Genomic DNA, 19,321 nt, shown 5'->3' with positions numbered 1-19,321 from the left:
AAAACTTATAGAGAAGAAGGATTTTCATTGGATATCAGAAGCAGGATTATGGCTTTATTCAGTTGGGTGGCAGCCAATAAGGATTGTTCAAGTATTACTAAAGTGGACCTTTATTTAAACATGGTCAATGTGGTTAGATTGGGTGTATCGAGAAGGAGAATTCTTCAAGGATGGGAACCACCACTTCAGGTTTAGCTTAAATTAAACATTGATGGAAGTTAGAGAACCCATGTCGACAGGAGTTGAAGGATTAACCAAAGATCACCGGAGACAATTACTTCTTTCATTTCTAGTCGATGTAGCAATGTAATTGCTAATAAGACGAAGGGTTGGCAGTACATTGTTAGTGGAAGGAGATTCGCATGATGTAATCCACTGGTGTCTAGTGAGCACAAAATCCCATGAAACCTTTGATCACTTTGGATGCGAATTTTAGACTTTATTGATAATTCAAATATATCATTCACTCACATTTGCAGAGAAGCTAATCATGAAGCGGATCATTTGGCTAGACAAACAGTTACATTTTCGGGTTTAGCTGTTATTCATTGTTCATTCTAATTTTGTTTAATTTGCTGTGTGTGTCTTTATAATTCTCTGATACTAATAGATTCAATAAGTTCTCTCTAGGAAAAAACAAACGCTATGCCCCCACCTGAAAACCTTATCGCCAAAATCCCATTCTGTGGTTTATGGCTAGACTTCCTGTCCCCAACCTATTCTTTACTCCCAAACATCCTCCTTTGCACATTTTTTTGGTGGGTCAATGAAAACTAGTCAGGTTTCCCCTTTACTTCTCTCTTCGGAACAAAACCCAAAATTTCTCTCCCCTTTCCCCGTTTCTTTCTCTAAGGAATCGTCAAACACAAGCGCTCTCGCTCTCTCTCAAATCCCAAGACTCTCAAAATCTCAAATTCAAAAACTCTCAAAAGATTTCACCCACAAAAAACACTCAAAAGATTACCTGATTCTTTCAACGTTTTATGGCACACATTAAAACCAAAACTCCCCCTCCATATCCCTCTTACTCTCTCCAATTTCCATTTTTGGGTTCCCTACTACTTGTGTACTAAATCTTTGTTTGCTGTTGTCTTGTCAATTTCTGACTAAGTTTAAGAGGCTTTTTCTGCAAAAGTTGTGGTTTCTAGTCACGTACAGCTAACTTCTAATCTTTGATCGGTTTACATCTGTTGATCGGCTTTTCCAGGCAAAAACTAATGGTTTTTGGGAAACCACTCGACTCGTCCACCAGATTTTAGTAACGAGACTACGCTCACAGAACTACCAAACTAGTTTTCTGGTCAAAAACTCCATGTACGCTCTGATTTGCTACTGCCAATTCGATATATTGACTTTTTCATCCTCAATTTCCCTCAGAAAAACTAACTTTTTCCTGAACTGCTTAGATATAAAAAACAACTTTTTTCAAAACTGCATATATATCTCTATCTCCATGTTCTGCTGAAAAACTAGTGATTTCATGGCGAAAGCGGTAGTTTTCTATCCGACGTAGGTTATTATCAAATACTTTCGGGGAAACCCAAGCTTCATCTTGAAGACTAATCCAACGACTTCAATACCAGTTTATAGACTTAACAAAATTTCAAAAGCTGACATATTATAAACTACAGGCATTTTGAGAGAATTGTCTGGAAAAACATACATTTCAGAGGAAATTTCCATTTCTTGTCTTCGTTTTCCAATGTCATGCGCATGTGCTGTATCGTGTATATCGATCACAGTGACCAGCAGGTTGCTTCCTTTTTAAGGAAATTTATTGAAATACAAATAAGAGATTGACTATTCAACATTTTACCCATTCACAACCATTCCAACTCATAATCATATGGATTTTTGATTAGCATTTTGAAACTAAATCAAAAAATAGGGGAAGAATATTAAATAGTTTTATCTCTACTGGGTATCTAGATAAATTTTCCTGTTCTTCGTCCCAAATATACCAGAAAAGCACAAGACAGAAGAATAGAAAGTCTACCCACCACGGCCCCAAGAGTTAAGGCAAACCCACAATGGCATAATAGGGATAGACATTATTACAACCACCACAATATTTTCATCATCTCACTCTTTAGGATCCTGAACCATTAACTCTTCCACAAATACAAGAATTGAATCGGTCTATAATATGGTACAGCATTGGTTGGTTTTCTTGGCTTGCTTGTAGAACATCTGCCATGCATAATGTCTTTGTTTCAGCTCTAAAATCCGAAACTTTCAGATGCAAGAAGTGTAGTGTGATTACAGGTTAGGGTAACCACACCAAAGTCCAATTGATTATGGTGCATGGTTACATCAACCAAGTCCAATGATGAATGGTCGGAGATCAACTTGAACAAGGTCAGTGGAGACATTCGCTCTAGTAAAGTTCATCTCGAACCATCCATCATTGTGAATAGAGGATGTAGTCCAGCAACCCATACTATAATCCAATGGATTAACTTACCCCAAAACAAAACATAACTCAATTGATTATGATACACATTCCTTGTATGTATAGAATACAAAGAGGGGGCCGTAGAATGAACAATCGCGAAAAAACCAGGTCCTTTCAGTCTGGGATCCCAAATTTAAAAACATGAAGAAAGATACAAAAGGATAAAAGAGGGACAGACATGCTACTACAATCGACTCTAGGAAAGCCATAGCCCATGGGCCATCACTATCAGTTGAAAAAGACGCACAGCAGTGGGAGAGAGGAAAAAGTGTAAACCACCACTGGGGCCATGTCTTTTCTAGCTGAAGTTTCATTGTCCATCACCATCCATCATTTCACTAGAGGGTAATGACACAATGGACTATGATTTTCCATGTCCCATCAGATTATAAGAGCATAATTTCCTCTTTTTGGGGATAATTCAAATAATTGAAACATATGATAAACCTGCGATGCAGCACTCAGATCTGAACTCTTTTCCACCAGACTGTCCAGCTTCTCTCCCCTTTCAAGCACACTGTCAATTGTCTTGTGCTGTGACAAAGAAAAACAATATCATCAGTTGGTCATAATTCAAGTCCAAGGAAATAAACAAAGAACAAAGAACGGGAAAAGGCAATAACAATATAAGCCCCCAAAATACCATGCATACCCTTTTCCTAGTTATCTCACACCCCATTTTCTATTTTTTCAGTAATACACCACATTTTCTCTCTTTTTACATAGCATTGTTTCAAAATTGAAACAATGCAATGAAATTGCTTCCTCAAAAGGCAATTCTTGTATGATGCAAATTTCACAAAAAATCATTCAAGCATTGCCATAAGGATCGGACAAGGATAGATGAATAACCATCTTTTTCCCTTCTATTTCTGGAGAAATTTCTCAGTGCGTCTGGCCCGTTTTGGACTACTTCCCCATCTTTTGTGTTCATACCGTCCTATTGTTGTATATATATAACCCTTGGCCTACTCAGAAAGGACAATAACCTATATTTGCCAGACTCAATCTGGCAAAAAGGAAGAAAGCCATAAAAAATAGCACAATAAGAGTGGGATAAGTTCTACTCACACTTAATCTCAAATAGGGCTCTTTTGCTTGTTTGGAAAACCATATACTTATTGCTCTTCAAGGTAGGGTCATGCAAAGTGTATCTGACCATTCCATGTTTTCCTTTATCATACCTGACTATTCCATGTTCATCTGCCCATTGCTGGAATATCATCCTTCTAAATTATGCTGACGATATGTGACAAAAAAACATGTTCTCCTCAAAACTGTCTTCATTCCCATAATTATGCTCAAGAGTATCATCCCATTGGATTCACATATTACAAGTTTATCCACATACTTCTCAAGTGAATGTAAAACAACACACAATGGTAGAGAGCCTACCATAAGTGCAACAACTCATCACCAGACTGTTGGAGCTCTAGTAGACTATGCACTAGACTGAATATATGGCTCATGCTACATGCATGGCAAGCCAATTTGTTTTAGACACACAAAAGCTCCATCCTAACAGTGTCTATTACATTGTGCAATACACATGATTCATCTAATGGCGGCACATTATTCATGTTTTGTTTCTTTCTATTTGTATGCAAACTATAGTTGAGTGGCATGACCTAATGATTGTCAGGCTACCATATGCTCCTGCCTCCTGCATTTTTTTTTTGAGACAGTAAGAAGCAGAGGAGATTCAAAAATTAAAGCAGAAGTCACATCTCAGGCCACACTTTTGATATCCTGCTAGATTCTTTAGATAAGAGAATTCATAACATTTATTAGGCTGACATCTCTCACAAGTACAATACGAAGGTCGTGCAGACAATACTTAATCCAGAATTTCCCAAGCTGGAGAAGTACATCAAGGTGGACAGTCACCACATTATGGAGGAGCACCAGGACAATCTCATCAGGCTTCGTCACATATTCTGCCCTTAAGTTGCCAACCTTCTTACTACCAAGCCCATGATGCATGAGATTTAACTTGTCAAACAAGGACTTAGAGCATTAGTTTCAGGGAGGGTATCAAAGGGTGTATGTAATGTTTGTAATAGTCATTTATAAGGAATTTTTTGTCCTTCGTAAATAGAGACTCCATGCATTTGTAATAGGATTTTTCTTCAGGGGGATTCTGCCATTTACCCATTTAATATTTTCTGAGTATAACGTGTTTAATGCTAATCTCAGCTGATTGGCAAAGTACAATTGTTCTTCCACAACCCAATTTTACATATCAGATCCCATGATCCCATTAATAGTCCTGTTTGGTGCAAAAAGAAATCTATAAGGCCTTTTTCTTTATTGAAAATTAAAAATCTATAAAACCTTGATTACTATGCCATGCGCTTGTCCAATTGTTCAAGATTAAAAGAGAAAACAAGGAGCCAACATATTTAAAATGAGACAGTCCAAATCATAAGTTATGAAAAATCATTATTTATGAAAAATCAAGACGTCTCAACCAACAAGGCTCCCAATAAAACAAACTCTAGGGTTAGATTATAACCAGGCAAAATTCTCAACATTTAGCCTAAATCACAACTACAAATAGTATGAGTTATGCATACCAGATGAAGTAACCCAATCAAGGATATAAACTTACAAGAATGATTTTGGTCTCGTCCAAGTCCCTCTGAATTTTTAGCAATTTATCAGCTTCTGCAGGGTCCTGAAAAGGAGGGAAATACATTTATATTTGCGTACTTTGGCTAAAAATTAAATACAAAGCAGGGCACATGAACTTAAATAAAATTGTTTTTCTTCAAATGTGAACTTAAATAAACATTTAAAGAAAAATAACAACTGTTTGTAGATCAATTAGTTGTAATGATGCGTAGCAATCAACGAAGCAAAAATTTTAATTACCTGATATTTGGTGAGAGCTTCACTTATATAAGGCCAAGGTTGATTTGCATCAGTGTGCATGGTTCTCCAGGACTCCCCAAAGTTTTTCTGATATTCATCTACAACCTGCCATAATGTGAGCACCCCATTTCAATATTCACCAAACAACTACTGACTGCCAATCTCAGAACCTCCTCCGGGAACCTTAAAATTATAACAGCCACCACAGGAGGAATATAACCGACTGTAATAGAGAAGTCAAAAATGAAACATTGCCACTTCTTGTCATTTTCATAAAATGATTTATTATTAGTGAAACTAGGAAACTAATGAAGTACTGCATGTGGGAATCAATGATTATCAAGATACTATTTGTTCCTTCTTGCCGTTTGCAGAATATAAAAGATTAGTATTAGTGAAACTATAAAAATAATGAACTACTAACATCTGGGAATCAAGAAACTAGTTGTTCCATAGAGATGCAGTACACACAAAACATAACCATATTGCAGATGTAATTTCAGTCATATAAACCACATTCATGAATTTACAAAACCATACTACCATGCATTGTATTTTGAAATAGAAATTGAATTCATAGTGACAGAACAGCAACAGAAAATAAATGGCTACTGCATACCATCCCAGTAAGGCCTGTGACAGTATATAGCATTGAAATATTTGAGAATCAGTATCATGCAATATCCAGATGGTTAACCCTACTTACCGAGTCATCACCAAGCGTCAGGTGCCAAAATTGTAAAGAATGTTGCTCCAAATGGTTCAAACTTTTCTTCTCAAAGTCATTACCTGGGAAGCCATGACACTCTCGGTCTTTGGTCCGGTGGTAAGACACCTGGTTACACTAGGGTGGTCAACAATTCAAACCTTTATGTTTTGTCCGTAGTCGCCAACTTTCAAAACAACATGTGCCCCTAAGGCACCAAGCTAACCTAACCAAAGGAAATAGAACTAAGTGGCTATTCTAACACCATATAGCATTTATCAAAGAAACCACCTCAATAGCAATGAAGTCAAACATTCCTCTTGAAGTGATCCTCAACCAACACTTCAAGAGGTGAATATAAACAGGCCACCATGGGAAATGAACGTCCAGGCTTCCAACTGGCAACCGCTAACAGGGCACATAAACCTGGATGCTCCTGGAATCCTTAATATCTCCCAAGATCATGAATCCCTAACCAATTATTGTCTTCATGTACTCACTGTGCAACTATAACACATACTACCCTAACCAACAGGTTTAAGATGTCCCTGTTCTGAATATTTAATGGCCCTACTCTTTTGTCTGCAGCAGGCCTCTTTTCTTTCTCTTCTGGTTTTTCTGTCTCCTCCCGGATATTCTACATTCTTGTAGAGGACCTGACCTGTGGGCTCTTTTCTTTCTCTTCTGGTTTTTCTGTCTCCTCCCGGATATTCTACATTCTTGTAGAGGACCTGACCTGTGGGCTGCCTCATCCCATCTCTTGTAAACATATTATACATTAATACATTGTCATCAGTTCGAAAAAACTAAAAATAAAATGCAAGGTCCTTCCCAAAAGCTCCAGTGCAACTTACCCAATGGAATTTATAATTCTCGCCACCGCTCAACAGGAACTCCCTTCCTCCTAGTGTTTTGGCCCTTGGCATACCAATAAATATGGAAAAGTGTCAATTAGTAGAAAATGATATTGTAAAAGGAAGCCCTCAAGACCATAGCTCCATAATTCAAGGAATGAAAGCACTAATCTTCATCTGAATCTCTTTATCACCGAATGCAAGAACTGTTTCCTAGGCAGGTAAACAAAAAAACACCGAGTACTTGTTGGGAAGAGTCTCAACCCTACCACCAACTTTCCTCATATTCCATTATTGCCATCTTATTGCATGTCCTGATTATATCACTGCTGTTAATCCTTGGCATGGAAACAGTTTCAAAGCATCTCAGGATCTTCCTCGAGTATTTACAATAAGACAAGCTGTGCTTTTAAAAGATTTATTTTAACCTAAACATTTAGAGACCAAACACCATAACCAAATGGCAAGGGTAGATGCCTTCCCTTTGAACACACCCTAGCAAGGTGTATACATATATTTTCCATCTCAAACACACTCTTGTGAATTGCTTCTACGTGGTGGTGGGAAAGGTCAGCAAATGACGGACTATTTTGCAGTTTTGTACAGATTCCTGGACTCATTGGCTAATGCCAGTACCAAAGCCGATCCACTTTTTCTCTCTTCTTCTTTTCCCCTTTTTCTAGTCAAAACATCCAACCCAAATTTTCTCCTCTTCTTTCGCTGTACTTCTGTCCGTCGATACTCCCAAGTACAAATGTGATGAACATATAATCCTTTAAGTGATAGTTTGCTCAAAAAAAAAAAAAATTTGTTTTAACAAGGTTAAAAATTAGTGGCAATAAATATTGGCAAATGGCAACAGAAAGCAATAAAAGAAAAAATAAATAAAAATAATATATATATAGGAGAACTCTTAAAAACGCCTATAGGCGATTTTGAACAGTGTTTCGACCCACCACGGACATGCTATTTCCGTGACAGGGTACTGCCATGGTCATGCTAGGTCCCTGGTGGTCTTTAATCCTCGCCGTCCAAAAAGATTGGGCAGCACCGAGCCTATGGACGAAAACACTGTTCATTTTCACCCATAGGCATTACTTATATATCCATGCTGATGTAAACCATCTGATTTAAAAAACTCTAACCACAAAAAAATAAAAACAAAGAGGAAAATCCTATATCATTGGTGATTCATGAAGCAGAAAAGGGTGATCATGTTAAGTGATACTTATTGTTAGGTTTTTGCAACTATATAATTTGAAAACATGTTTCTTGGTTCTATTGTGCATGTATTCACATCAATGAGGAGAGCCACAACATGCTAGAAACAACTTTAACACTCAAAAAAAAGAAGAGGATACACACTTGCAGTACCCGAAATGAGAAACATGCATCCAAACTTTGCACACGTATACCTAAATTTTAGACATATGTCTAAAATATAGACCTGTATTCCGTACTTTGGATTCATGTATCTAATTTTTAATTGATTTTGATTTATGAATCAGTTTTTATATAAATATATGAAAAATGCAAATGCAGACATGTTACCAATTCAACAATATATGAAGGTGTCACATCCATCAAGATGAATTTTTAGAAGCCATATCAGATGCAGTGTGTCCAAATCAGACATCAACACACAGGTCGATGTCTTTTTAACCTTTCGAGAAAAAACCAAAGTAGAGCAAAATATGTCAACAAATGAAATTGAGGACTTCAAAAAATTTATGTGCAAATAAAAATTAACCTATTTAAATCCAAGAAAAGAAAAAAAAACAAACCTCAGCATCGTTACTTCATGAAAAACATGAAACACATATGCAGATCCAAGTAAAACTAGCTATAAGCATTCAAGCAAGAAATCTAAACCACAACAAAAATATAATAAGAAGAAGCCAAATACATTATGTTACTTTTACAAGTTTAAACGGAAATCTCACAACCTCACAATCCACAAGATAGCGTAAATCAGTATGCTTTCTGAAGTCAATAGAAATCAAGTACACAAATCATAAAAACTCAAGTTTTACTTTCTAAAACTCAAAACAAGACTATGTAAATCACTAAAAGATGTAAAACTAGAAATATAATTCAATAAGGTAATACGCAAATGGTTGTAGCTAAATGAGCAATAACAGATAGCTAATATCCTAATACCAAAATAAAAATCAGATTGTACCTTATTGAGAATAGAGAATGCACTACGGATGGGGTAATGATCATCCGCAAAAGCCAACGCACAAAGACCATTTCTGCTGTAAGAATGCACCTTGTACTCTGATGAAACAACCAAACACAAATTACTGCATTTATTGTCTTTGATTTCTCAAGCAAAACTCATTACAGAAGCTACCCAAACTCTACAATTAAGTAAACAGGTTTGAAAGTGAAATTTTACTACATAACTTCGGTTAGATGCCACTTGTATATAAAAATATTATCTATGAAGTAATAGCCCATTTTGTTCAACATGCATACTAATGCTTATTTAAAATAAAAGAAGTGTCAAACATATATGTCAGCATATTCTGTTATTAACCCTATAAACTGCAGGGCTTATGCTTGTCTACATACCATTAGTAGTCAATTCAAAATCATATTTCACATAAGTAAATCTGGAGTCATCCAAGACACGCTTTTCATGGGAGTCGCTCCAATGCAAAACTTCCCCTCCGATTTCATTTCCCGTCAAACATATGTGTCAGCATATTCTGTTATTAACCCTATAAACTGCAGGACTTATGCTTCTCTACATACCATTAGTAGTCAATTCAAATCATATTTCACATAAGTAAATCTGGAGTCATCCAAGAAACACTTTTCATGGGAGTCGCCCCAATGCAAAACTTCCCTACCATTTCATCTCCCTTTCTCCCTATACTATGTGTCTTCCTTTCCTTAGTCTGCACCTCAGGGAGCAATTTAATGCATCCATTTCCCTGAACTTAACTCTCAAAAAAAGAAAACTAAAAGAAAACAATCATAATTCCTAGATTAATACTTCGGAACAATACCCCGACTTTAGGCTATTTAAACATGGCACTATAATTACAAAATTCACTAAAGGAAATCAAATTTGTCTTCCAAAAGTACATTCCCATGAGATGTTCGAGAATTATCCTAAAATGATTGTAGAAACCATCAACAACAATAAAATTTTCACATAACAAGGTTCCGAACAACATGCCAAGTAACTGAAATCAACTTAAGCTATCAATTCCAAAACTCGGTCCCACTCTCTAGAGCTAGAGAGTATTTTATTCTTCATCAAACATGTCTAAAGGGACAGTTTCTGAGAAGGTATATCATGCTAGAATAGGTTTTAAAAACGATAATATGCCACTTTGAAAACCCCATAACAGTTTCAATATTGGATACTTGTATATGCTTAATGCATGGGAGTCAACACAAAAGAACACTGATATAGATAAAAAAAACCCTAGGTACTTTTAGTAAAAGACATGAATATAAACATATAGTAAAAACAAAACATATATGTTTTCATCATTTCATGTAGTCGAATAGGAAACTTGTATCAGCATCCATTTCTCGGATTTTGGAAAATGTTGAGGTCACTCGTCCTTTCTTCCATGTCCATATGTATATTTACGTATCTTAGATTTCAATTGACTGTTGGAGGTAATAATCCTAGTTCTCACTTTTAGAGTGGATTCTTTTACACTAAGAAGACAACCCTGATACCAGCAAGAGATCATGTGTAGATCCTAGGATATTCTTGAGCATAATAGATGAAAAGGAATATTCTTGGGCTTAATAGAAGGATGAATTTCTCAAAAATTATCAATATATTCAAATTTAAGATGCAGACAAATGTCCTTCATTTGTGGCTTTACCTTGCGAACCCCATATGCAATGGGGTAGCAGACTTTGTCCCAGGATATGAGATGATATTTGCGGCCTTTCGTTCCAGAGCAAAGGAACTTGCGCATGATTTGCACCAAAAGGGCAGAAAGGGAGGCAGGCATGAAGAAAAGAGACAGTTGAAAAATGGGGGTGATGGAGAGGGTAGCCTTGATGAGGGTAGCTGGGGAAAGAAATCTACCCTTCCACCCAGCAAGTCTTCGATCAAACTTGTCAACCAAGTGTCTCCATTGATCCAGTTTGGTCATACCATGACACAGGGGGAGGCCGAGGTAAGTGGAGGGGAGGTCTCCGTTAGAGCAACCCCATCTCTCAGCCAAAGAGTGGACAACTACATATTCCAATCATTTTGGTCTTGCTCAGGTTAACCTTAAAACCAGTGGCGAACTCAAAACACTTCAAGAAGAGATAGAGGGAGTCGACTTGTTCCAAAGAAGCGCTGCAAAAGAGGAAGGTGTCATCGGCATATTGGAAGTGGGAAATGGTGGGGCCAGAGTTAGAAGATTTGAAGCCGACAAGGTAGGCGTGGAGATAAAATCTGGATAAATATCTGCTAAAGACTTCAGCTGTGATAACAAAAAGGAAGGGGAGAGGGGGTCGCCCTGGCATAAGCCCCTCGAGGAGAGGAAAAAGCCCACAGGAGAGCCATTCAAAAGAGCAGAGAAGTGAGGGTTTGAGTAGCAAACCCACATCCAAAGATGCCATAGAGACCCAAAATCCATCCTTCTTTGGGTCTCATCTAGGATATCCCAGCTTACATGGTCGTAAGCCTTTTCCCAGTCCAATTTAATGACTAGGCTAAGAATGTTGCAGAGGATGCGAGCGGGGATGCATTCATGCGCAATGTGGGCTCCGTTGAGGAGTCTTTGACAAAAGCCCCCTGAGACGGGGATATTACCCAGTCGAGGACCCCTTTCAGCCTGGAAGCCAGAAGTCCCAGGACTTTGGAGAGAATCTTGTAAGAGCGGTTGATGAGGCTGATGGGCCTGAAGTCCTTAAGCTCTTCGGCCCCTTCTTTCTTCAGGATGAGGGTCAAGAAAGTGGCATTCATGGCCTTCCTTATGACCCCTCGAGAGTGGAATTAAGCTAAGAAAACCAAGTTTTTAGGTTTGAAAGTGTCCCAAAAAATTTTAAACATGGCTATTGGATACCCATCAAGGCCCGAGCCGTTGTCTTGCCCGAGGGAGGAGATGGCTGCTAGGATTTCTTCCTCAATGAAAGGTCTTTCCAGTCAGGTTGCTTTGTCTTGAGGTACGGAGAGGAAAGAGAGATCAGCCATGCTAGGGCTGGGGCCGGGGGGGAGGGACAAAAGATTTGTGAAATAATCCACCACTGCTTGTTCGACAAGGAAAGAGTTTCCAACCTTAATATGGGAGATGGATTTATTGCTCCTTCTACAATTTGCGATTATGTGAAAGAACACCATATTGAGATCACAATGCTTGAACCATTTGACCCTAGACCTTTGGGCCCAAAAGATTTCCTCCTTTCTCAAAAGGAGATGGTAGTCCAATTTTGCTCTAGCCCTAGATTGGAGCTTCTCAGGTGAAAGGCCTCTAGATTCTTCAATTGATTCTTCAATTGAATCCCACAGTTGGATGGAAGAAAGTAAAGCCTCCTTATGGGAGCGAAAATTTATAGGGAGTAGTCTATGCCACTCTTTGAGGTGAGATTTGAGCATCTGATGTTTGTGTTGGAGCCTGAAGCCCGCCCAACCCAAGACAAGGGGAGAGAGAGAAGCCCGCCAACTAGGAAGAAGGCTGAGAAATTTTGTTCCTCCAACCATGCCATTCCGAACTGAAGAGGGGGGGGGGGCCTTTAGAAACTGGTATAGTATCAAGGAGGATGGGGTAGTGGTTGGAGGTGGATTTAAGCAAGGCTCAAGCATGGGAAACAGGGAAGATAGATTCCCACTCAATTGAGATGAGGAATCTGTCAAGTTTGAAAAACCAATTTGTGATCAAGGGTATTTTAAAAATAATCCAAAAAAGAAGGAAAAATATAAAAATAAGTATTTATGGCCAAAACACTTTCCAATTTGTGCCAAAATGATATAAAACATAAAAAACACATCACACATAGATTTCTTATCTTTTTGGATTTTTTAATGAATCTTTTTGAATTTTTTTTAAGATCCCAAGCTTGACCAACAAAACCGCGATTGACCGGACCTGTCTAGTCCGAGTAATTCGGGATGGTCCTCAACCCGCCCGTTTTTCGAACATTACTAACAAGACATAAACATCGACAACCATAGGAACCAATATCACTGTCATACCACCAAATTCCTCTGTCAACAATCCTTCAAACTTGGGTATAAGACCCACAAGTTCACATCACTTCATCATCATTACTAAATACAAGTATAGCTTATAGCAATACCCAAAAAGAAAATTAAAGTGGAGGAAAATTTAAACTCTCTGAGTCTTTCCTAAAATGGTGACAGCTCATCATCATCATCCTCGTCATCACCATTTTAGCCTTTTCCCAATTAATTGGGGTCGGCTAGCTGAATCGTGGTTCTCCATTCTGCTCTATTAAGGCCATATCCTCAATGAGGCCATAAGTCCTCATATCTTTTGGGACCACTTCCAACCACGTCGTTTTGGGCCTAACCCTTGCCCTTTTCAGTCCTTCCACTTGAACTAACTCATATGATGATATTTATGAGTGATCTAGTTTGCATGGTCCATTCCACCGATGAGATGTTCCAAATACCTTTCTTTAGTCTGTCATCACAAGGTGATAAATCTTTTTGTGTGTTCTAAGAATAAGAGATCTAGAGCATTTGAGGCTTTGGTTTTAAACCAAGAGTAGATCAAAATCAGAAAGAGATCTAAGGGGTAAAAGAGCTTCCAATATGGCTTGTATAGGAAATTCAAGAAATTAGTGCAAAACATTCTCAAAGAGCTTTAGTAATTAGCAGGAAGTTGCACAACAAATGTATTATTACAAAAACTCTTGTTCATATGAAGATGGTCCTTCTGGAAATTAAAATTTAGAGGAGGATGGTAACAACCCTAGACCCAACACACCATACAAATAACAAATACAGTGTTCACATCATGGAAGGACATGCACGAGATAGAAGGTTTGGAAAATATTGGAGGTCATGGGTCCTACATGGGTATCCACACATACAAGTGAGATCACAAGGTAGTGTCCCAATATCTCCTTGGCCATTCTTAATCCTTTATTCCATGTATCTTCAGATGGACTCCCTAATGCTCTTTCCGCAACCATTTTGATCATCCAATAGAATGAAGATTTGCAGGGGAGCTCAGCAGCTATTCTTCTTTAATTGAATGCTGGATATTCATGTGCACTGTTTATTCTAAATAGTGTTGCAGAAAATACATGTTGCTGGGCTTATCATGGTGTAGGACCTTAGCAATGTGACCCTTTTTCTTTCAGAAAGGTGACAATTTTGTTAACTAAAAGAAAATATATCATAGCAAAGTGCGACCATAATGGTAGAAATAGTGACGAGGCAAGTCATTCAAACTACAGAACTAGAAAGTCCAGAAACCAATTGTGGCATTATGGTACAATTAAAAAATGAGTTCAACAGGACTGCAAGGTTCCTCAATGCAGTGGAGCTAAAGCCAAGACATCTGGTGGTTGGGGATCCTGATGGTAAGCTACCAACACTTTAAGAAGCATATGCTTTTCAGGGTCAGAAGGGGAGAAAATGTTAAATTTGGAGTGAACTGTCGCAGAGTCCATGCAACAGGAACGTTTCAGAGTGGTCACTCACCCTGGTACTTCAGTTGCTCAATCCTATGATGTCTTACGAGGAATAGAGTTTGGAACCACAGTTCATGTCATTGTGAGACTCTGAGCTCTGTGATTTCACTGCCCCATCAAACATAGTCCATTCAAATTCAATTTACCTGCCACAGTTGGGCATAGACAAGCTAGTTTTAGTTCCGACTAACTCTGGTCGATTCTCAGTTTCATCCTTCTACCATGCCCTATACCAACACCCTCCTGGCCACTCAATAGTGAACTAGGCTAGGGTTGCTCCTACCCCTCCCAAAATCCAGGCTTTCAACTGGAGTGCACTCTTCAAAAGACACTTATGGTTGACCACTTGCATAGAAGAGATGTTCAGCTTCCCACTTGCTCTATCATGTGTAATCACCTGTTCTTCAATTACCCAGTTGTGTACATGCTGTGGTCTGGCCTCTTCCAATCATTTGACTAGACATGGGTGTCCTTTTACTCTCCTCCATTCCCCTCATCCAGCGTCTTCTTGTGGTGGGCCTTGGTTTTTGCAACCTTTGGGCCTATCTGATTAAAAAGGAGCAGCCATATCTTTGAAGGGAAGGAAGCTTCTTTCCAAGCATGGAAGGATATCATGGATCAATGGTTATTTTTGGGCAAAGGGTACTGAGGCGTTTAAGGCCTACTCTGTGGCTGATTTTGTGAGCAATTGGAAAGCAATCTTGCCATCTGGACCACATTGCGTATCAAGATCCTCCAATTTGGGGACCACCTAACCACGATTCAGGTGTGCTTTGGAATTCTCAGGGGCTAACCTTTGCTCATACTCAATCTAAGCTACATATGGCCAGCCCCCCTAAGTCTACTTCTCTCATCTTATAGCCTATTGGAGCCACACCTAAGTTCTCCTCAATGTATTCATTTCGAATTCTATCCCTTTTTGTCACTCATCCATCTCAACATCTTCATCTCAACTACACTCATCTTATGTGTATGTTTTTTCTTGACCGCCCAACATACCGACCCATAAAACAAAGCTGGTCTCAAGGTTGTCCTATAGAACTTTCCCTTCAGCTTCATTAGTATGCGACGATCATATAAAACTCCAGTTGCACATCTTTACTTCACCCATATAACTCTTATTTTATGTGTGACATCTTTCTCAATCTCTCTATTTTCTTGGATTATCGACCCAAGATGTCGAAAGTGCGCTCTTTTTGGTAATTCTTGGCCGTCAATCTTAATTATTTCCTCGTCTCTACTCCTATTATTACCAAACTTGCATTTCACATACGCTATCTTAGTCCGGCTAATTTTGTTTGAAACCTTTAGATTCTAGAGCATCTCTCCAAAGTTCTAACTTTGCATTAATGCCGCTTCAGGTCTTATCGATCAAAACTCAGAAAAGGAAAAGAAAGTTGTGTTCCAAAAGTTTTTATAGAAATTTTTTCCCCACATCTTTGAGTAATTGTTTCATATTTGTTTGATATTGTTTTGGGCATCATTTTGAAGGTTTAGAGTGAAGATTCATCAAATATTAGAGGGATTCAAGGCTGATGAGATTAAAAACTAGAAAATCGAAATTTCTATCAATTTTGGGTTTAGTATCGAAAGTGATCATCTGAAATGTTAAGATTTCACAAATCTTCTATATTTTCTAGTTTTTTCAAATTCTGAGGTCGCCAACTTGACATTAGAGAGCATATTAATATGAGTCATGTTCTCTTCAGTTTGATTTTCAGCTCAACCGTGGATACTCGGTTTCCATGTATTAACACAAAAATTGAGAGCACCAATGGTTGTATCAAATGGCCCATTTTCCCCCTCAAAGGGATAGCTTAGATTAGAGAGTAAAGTTGGGGGCTACATGACCATCAATTTATAGAAGAGCTACATATATGAACCAGAAAATAGTCACAAGAATGGTAGCCTCCTAGAATCAAATGTCTAACATTTTTCTTATTCCATCTGGCGAGCTCATTGTGATATCTCAAGATTGCCTTTTTGAACAATAACCGTTAACTTCTGCTAAAAGAGAACCGTATCATATCATAAAACTTGTATCAATTTCCAAGCAACCCCTCAAAATATAATCCCATCCTTAAAACTGTTACTCTCTTCTTCTTTTTTGGTAGTTCAATAATATAACTCTTACTTGAACACCCATATAAGAGAATTACGTTCCAAAACCACCAAACAAAAACAAATGATCCCCCTACCATACAAACCCCAAATAACCCAATTATGCATCAAATGCATTCCAAATGCATCCCCAAAAAAAAAACAATCCAAAAGTATAGATATCAACAAAAAATAAACATGGAGAAACAATTGATCCCTTAACCACATCTTTGGAAACCTATTTATGATAAAACAGAAGGGCATAACAACACAAGAAAAAGAACTCACCACAGACAAACTGAATGTGAAAAATAAATTAAAAAAATTAAGGAAAAAAACAAGCCCTAATTGTGTTTCGAACCAAAAAATCCGTACCCCATAAAAAAGTAAATGATAGAAAATAAAGTAAAAATTTAAACAATTTGCACAATTACAGAGAAAATTTCTGATGATATATCCCATAATGCAAACAGGTCAAATTGACGGTTCAGATCTTTGTTAGTGCAAATAGAAGGACCAGATCCAAAATGCAGGTCATATGATCCCAATTTCCAGTCATAATCATCAAATTCTGTCCATTTCCAACAATTTACTCATAGAACAATAAAAACAAGAAACCCCTCAAAATTCATTACAAAAGAAAACAATTAGAGAAACAAACCGACCTTCATGCTGAACAGATTGTCTCTGACCAGGTGGAGTTCTCTTCGCAACTGTACGGCCAACAAAAAGGATGAACTCTTTGGCTCCAGTCCTCTGAAAATAACCAAATTGGCTAACATCTGAAGCGCTCGCAAGAACCAGAGGCTCAGATCCCTCATCGTTGCTGCATTTCATGAGCAACAATGCCGTGATCTTCATTTTTTGATGATCCACAAACTCTAATAGTCAGATGAATATATTTTCTGAGCTTCTCTCTGCGAATTTTTCTAATAACGGACAACTGATATTAACAACTGCACAAATTATTGGACGGGGTTGGCATGCGGGCCACGCCCGCACATGTAAAAATACGGGCTCCTTAATCAATCTATTTTTTAGATTAATTTTTTGACGTAATTTTCAAGGATAGGTTATCTCTAACATGGAGATCATGAATATGAATAAATAAATAAATTTTAAAAATTAAAAATAATATTTCTAAAAAAACATTTGGACCGTTAGTTTCAATTAATTTTTAGATGGACCACATATTTGCATCCATCTTTAAGATAAATATTTTATACTTTTGGACCTTGGATGCCCAATTAAAGGGCCAGCCTTTAGTGGTGAACGATTTGCAACACTACGTCCTAAGCTCAATTTTTACTAATAATAGGGGCCTTACTAATTCACCAAAAAAAAAAAAAAAAAGAAGCCACCTTTTAAAATAAAATTTGCTAATATAATAAACGAAAAATAACAAAGAGATAAATTGATCTCATCTAGGCCACTAACTCACCCCAAAAAAAAAAAAAAACTACTTTTTAAACAAAATTTACTAATATAATAAATAAAAAATAACAAAGAGATGAATTGATCTCATCCAGTTCCATTTCCAATTTCTTGCAGCCCTCATGCCGAGCAAAAGGGTAGACAACCTGAAATTCTTTAATGCAACACCTTTTATCGTCATTAGGCTTAGTCGCCTTTAATGCAACACCTTTTATCGTCATTAGGCTTAGTCGCCTTTAATGCAACACCTTTTATCGTAGGCTTCGTCGATTTATTTAGTTTTGTTTCTTTTTTCTTTTTCCCTTCAATTTATATGATCAAAATACAACATTGCGCAGAGGTAGAATATCTCAAAGTTAAATAACAATTTGATATGGAAAGAGTTTATATAAGTGCGAGGCTCTAAACAATATGGAAAGAGTTTATATTAGCGCAAGTCTCTAAACAATCAAATTAGAGTGCACATCACAAAATTCACTAGGGGGCTGTTTGGATAGGAGAATTAGGAATCTTAGATACTTGAAATCCTAAATAAATCTATGGATTTTCAATATCAAGGATTTTTGTCATGGATTCTTCAAATCTCTAGTTTGGATAAACTAATATAAAATTTATGGATTCCTTGCAATCACTTCCATGTCTATTATTTGGTAACAAAACTTGATACAATTTCTCTCTCTAAAATTTGTATATGCTTTCTCTCTCTAAAACTCAAAATTTGAGATAGTGTATCTATAAAAATTTTGAAATAGTTTCTCTCTCCTAAAATTTAATATACTTTCTATCCAAAATTTAAAATTAGAAATTGTTAATCTAAAATTTTGTAGATAATTTCTCTCTAAAATTTTTAGGTGCTTTACTCTCTTTAAAATTTAATATAGTTTCTCTTTCAAAATTTTTAAGATACTCTCTTTAAAATTTAATATAATTTCTCTTTCTAAAATTTTAAGATACTCTCCCTCTAAAACTTAAACTTGAGATAGTTCCATTCATCAATAATTTTGAGATAGTTTCTCTCTCTAAACACTTTTAAGTAGTTTCACTCTCTAAAATATGATATAGTTGTTCTCTCAAATTTTAATATACTTTCTATTTCTAAAAGCTAAAATTTGATATAATTTCTCTCAAAAATTTTTATGATAGTCTATTTTTCTAAATTTTTTTATGTACTTTCTCTCTCTAAAATTTGATATAGCTACTCTCTTAAATTTTAAGATGCTTTCTCTATCTAAAACTTCAAGTTTGAGATAGTTTCTCTCTCTAAAA

At 37.1% G+C, this 19,321-nt stretch overlaps 1 protein-coding gene and 1 long non-coding RNA gene across 2 annotated transcripts; both read right to left on the bottom strand.

Annotated features, from left to right (window-relative positions):
- Positions 1 to 1,898: 1,898 nt before the first annotated feature.
- LOC18433229 (VAMP-like protein YKT61) lies at positions 1,899 to 17,705 on the bottom strand. The gene is made up of 6 exons (XM_011624654.3): positions 17,287 to 17,705; positions 9,072 to 9,169; positions 5,330 to 5,434; positions 5,067 to 5,132; positions 2,903 to 2,989; positions 1,899 to 2,190 (listed from the first exon to the last, which is right to left on the bottom strand). Exons 1-6 carry the CDS (start codon positions 17,480 to 17,482, stop codon positions 2,140 to 2,142), a joined length of 603 nt encoding a protein of 200 aa, XP_011622956.1. The 5' UTR covers positions 17,483 to 17,705; the 3' UTR covers positions 1,899 to 2,139.
- LOC148783808 (uncharacterized) lies at positions 6,649 to 6,956 on the bottom strand. Its single transcript, XR_016053330.1, has 2 exons — positions 6,890 to 6,956; positions 6,649 to 6,794 (listed from the first exon to the last, which is right to left on the bottom strand). It is a non-coding gene; the product is annotated as an uncharacterized LOC148783808 (long non-coding RNA).
- Positions 17,706 to 19,321: the final 1,616 nt, after the last annotated feature.

Source organism: Amborella trichopoda, chromosome 1 (genome assembly GCF_054954075.1).
Source record: "Amborella trichopoda isolate Santa Cruz 75 chromosome 1, AtrichopodaSantaCruz75HAP2 v2.0, whole genome shotgun sequence".
NCBI lineage: Eukaryota > Viridiplantae > Streptophyta > Magnoliopsida > Amborellales > Amborellaceae > Amborella > Amborella trichopoda.
Note: the sequence above shows the minus strand (reverse complement) of the source record. Positions and strands in the feature narration are given on the sequence as shown.

Bases quoted from the DNA above. Each gene is read 5' to 3' on its own strand.
- LOC18433229 (XM_011624654.3), bottom strand. From the start codon at position 17,482: ATGAAGATCACGGCATTGTTGCTCATGAAATGCAGCAACGATGAGGGA. The intron at 5,435-9,071 runs GTACAATCTGAT...ACATTATGGCAG, and splicing joins CATTCTCTATTCTCAATAAG to GTTGTAGATGAATATCAGAA. The intron at 2,990-5,066 runs GTAAGTTTATAT...TCTTTGTCACAG, and splicing joins ACGAGACCAAAATCATTCTT to CACAAGACAATTGACAGTGT.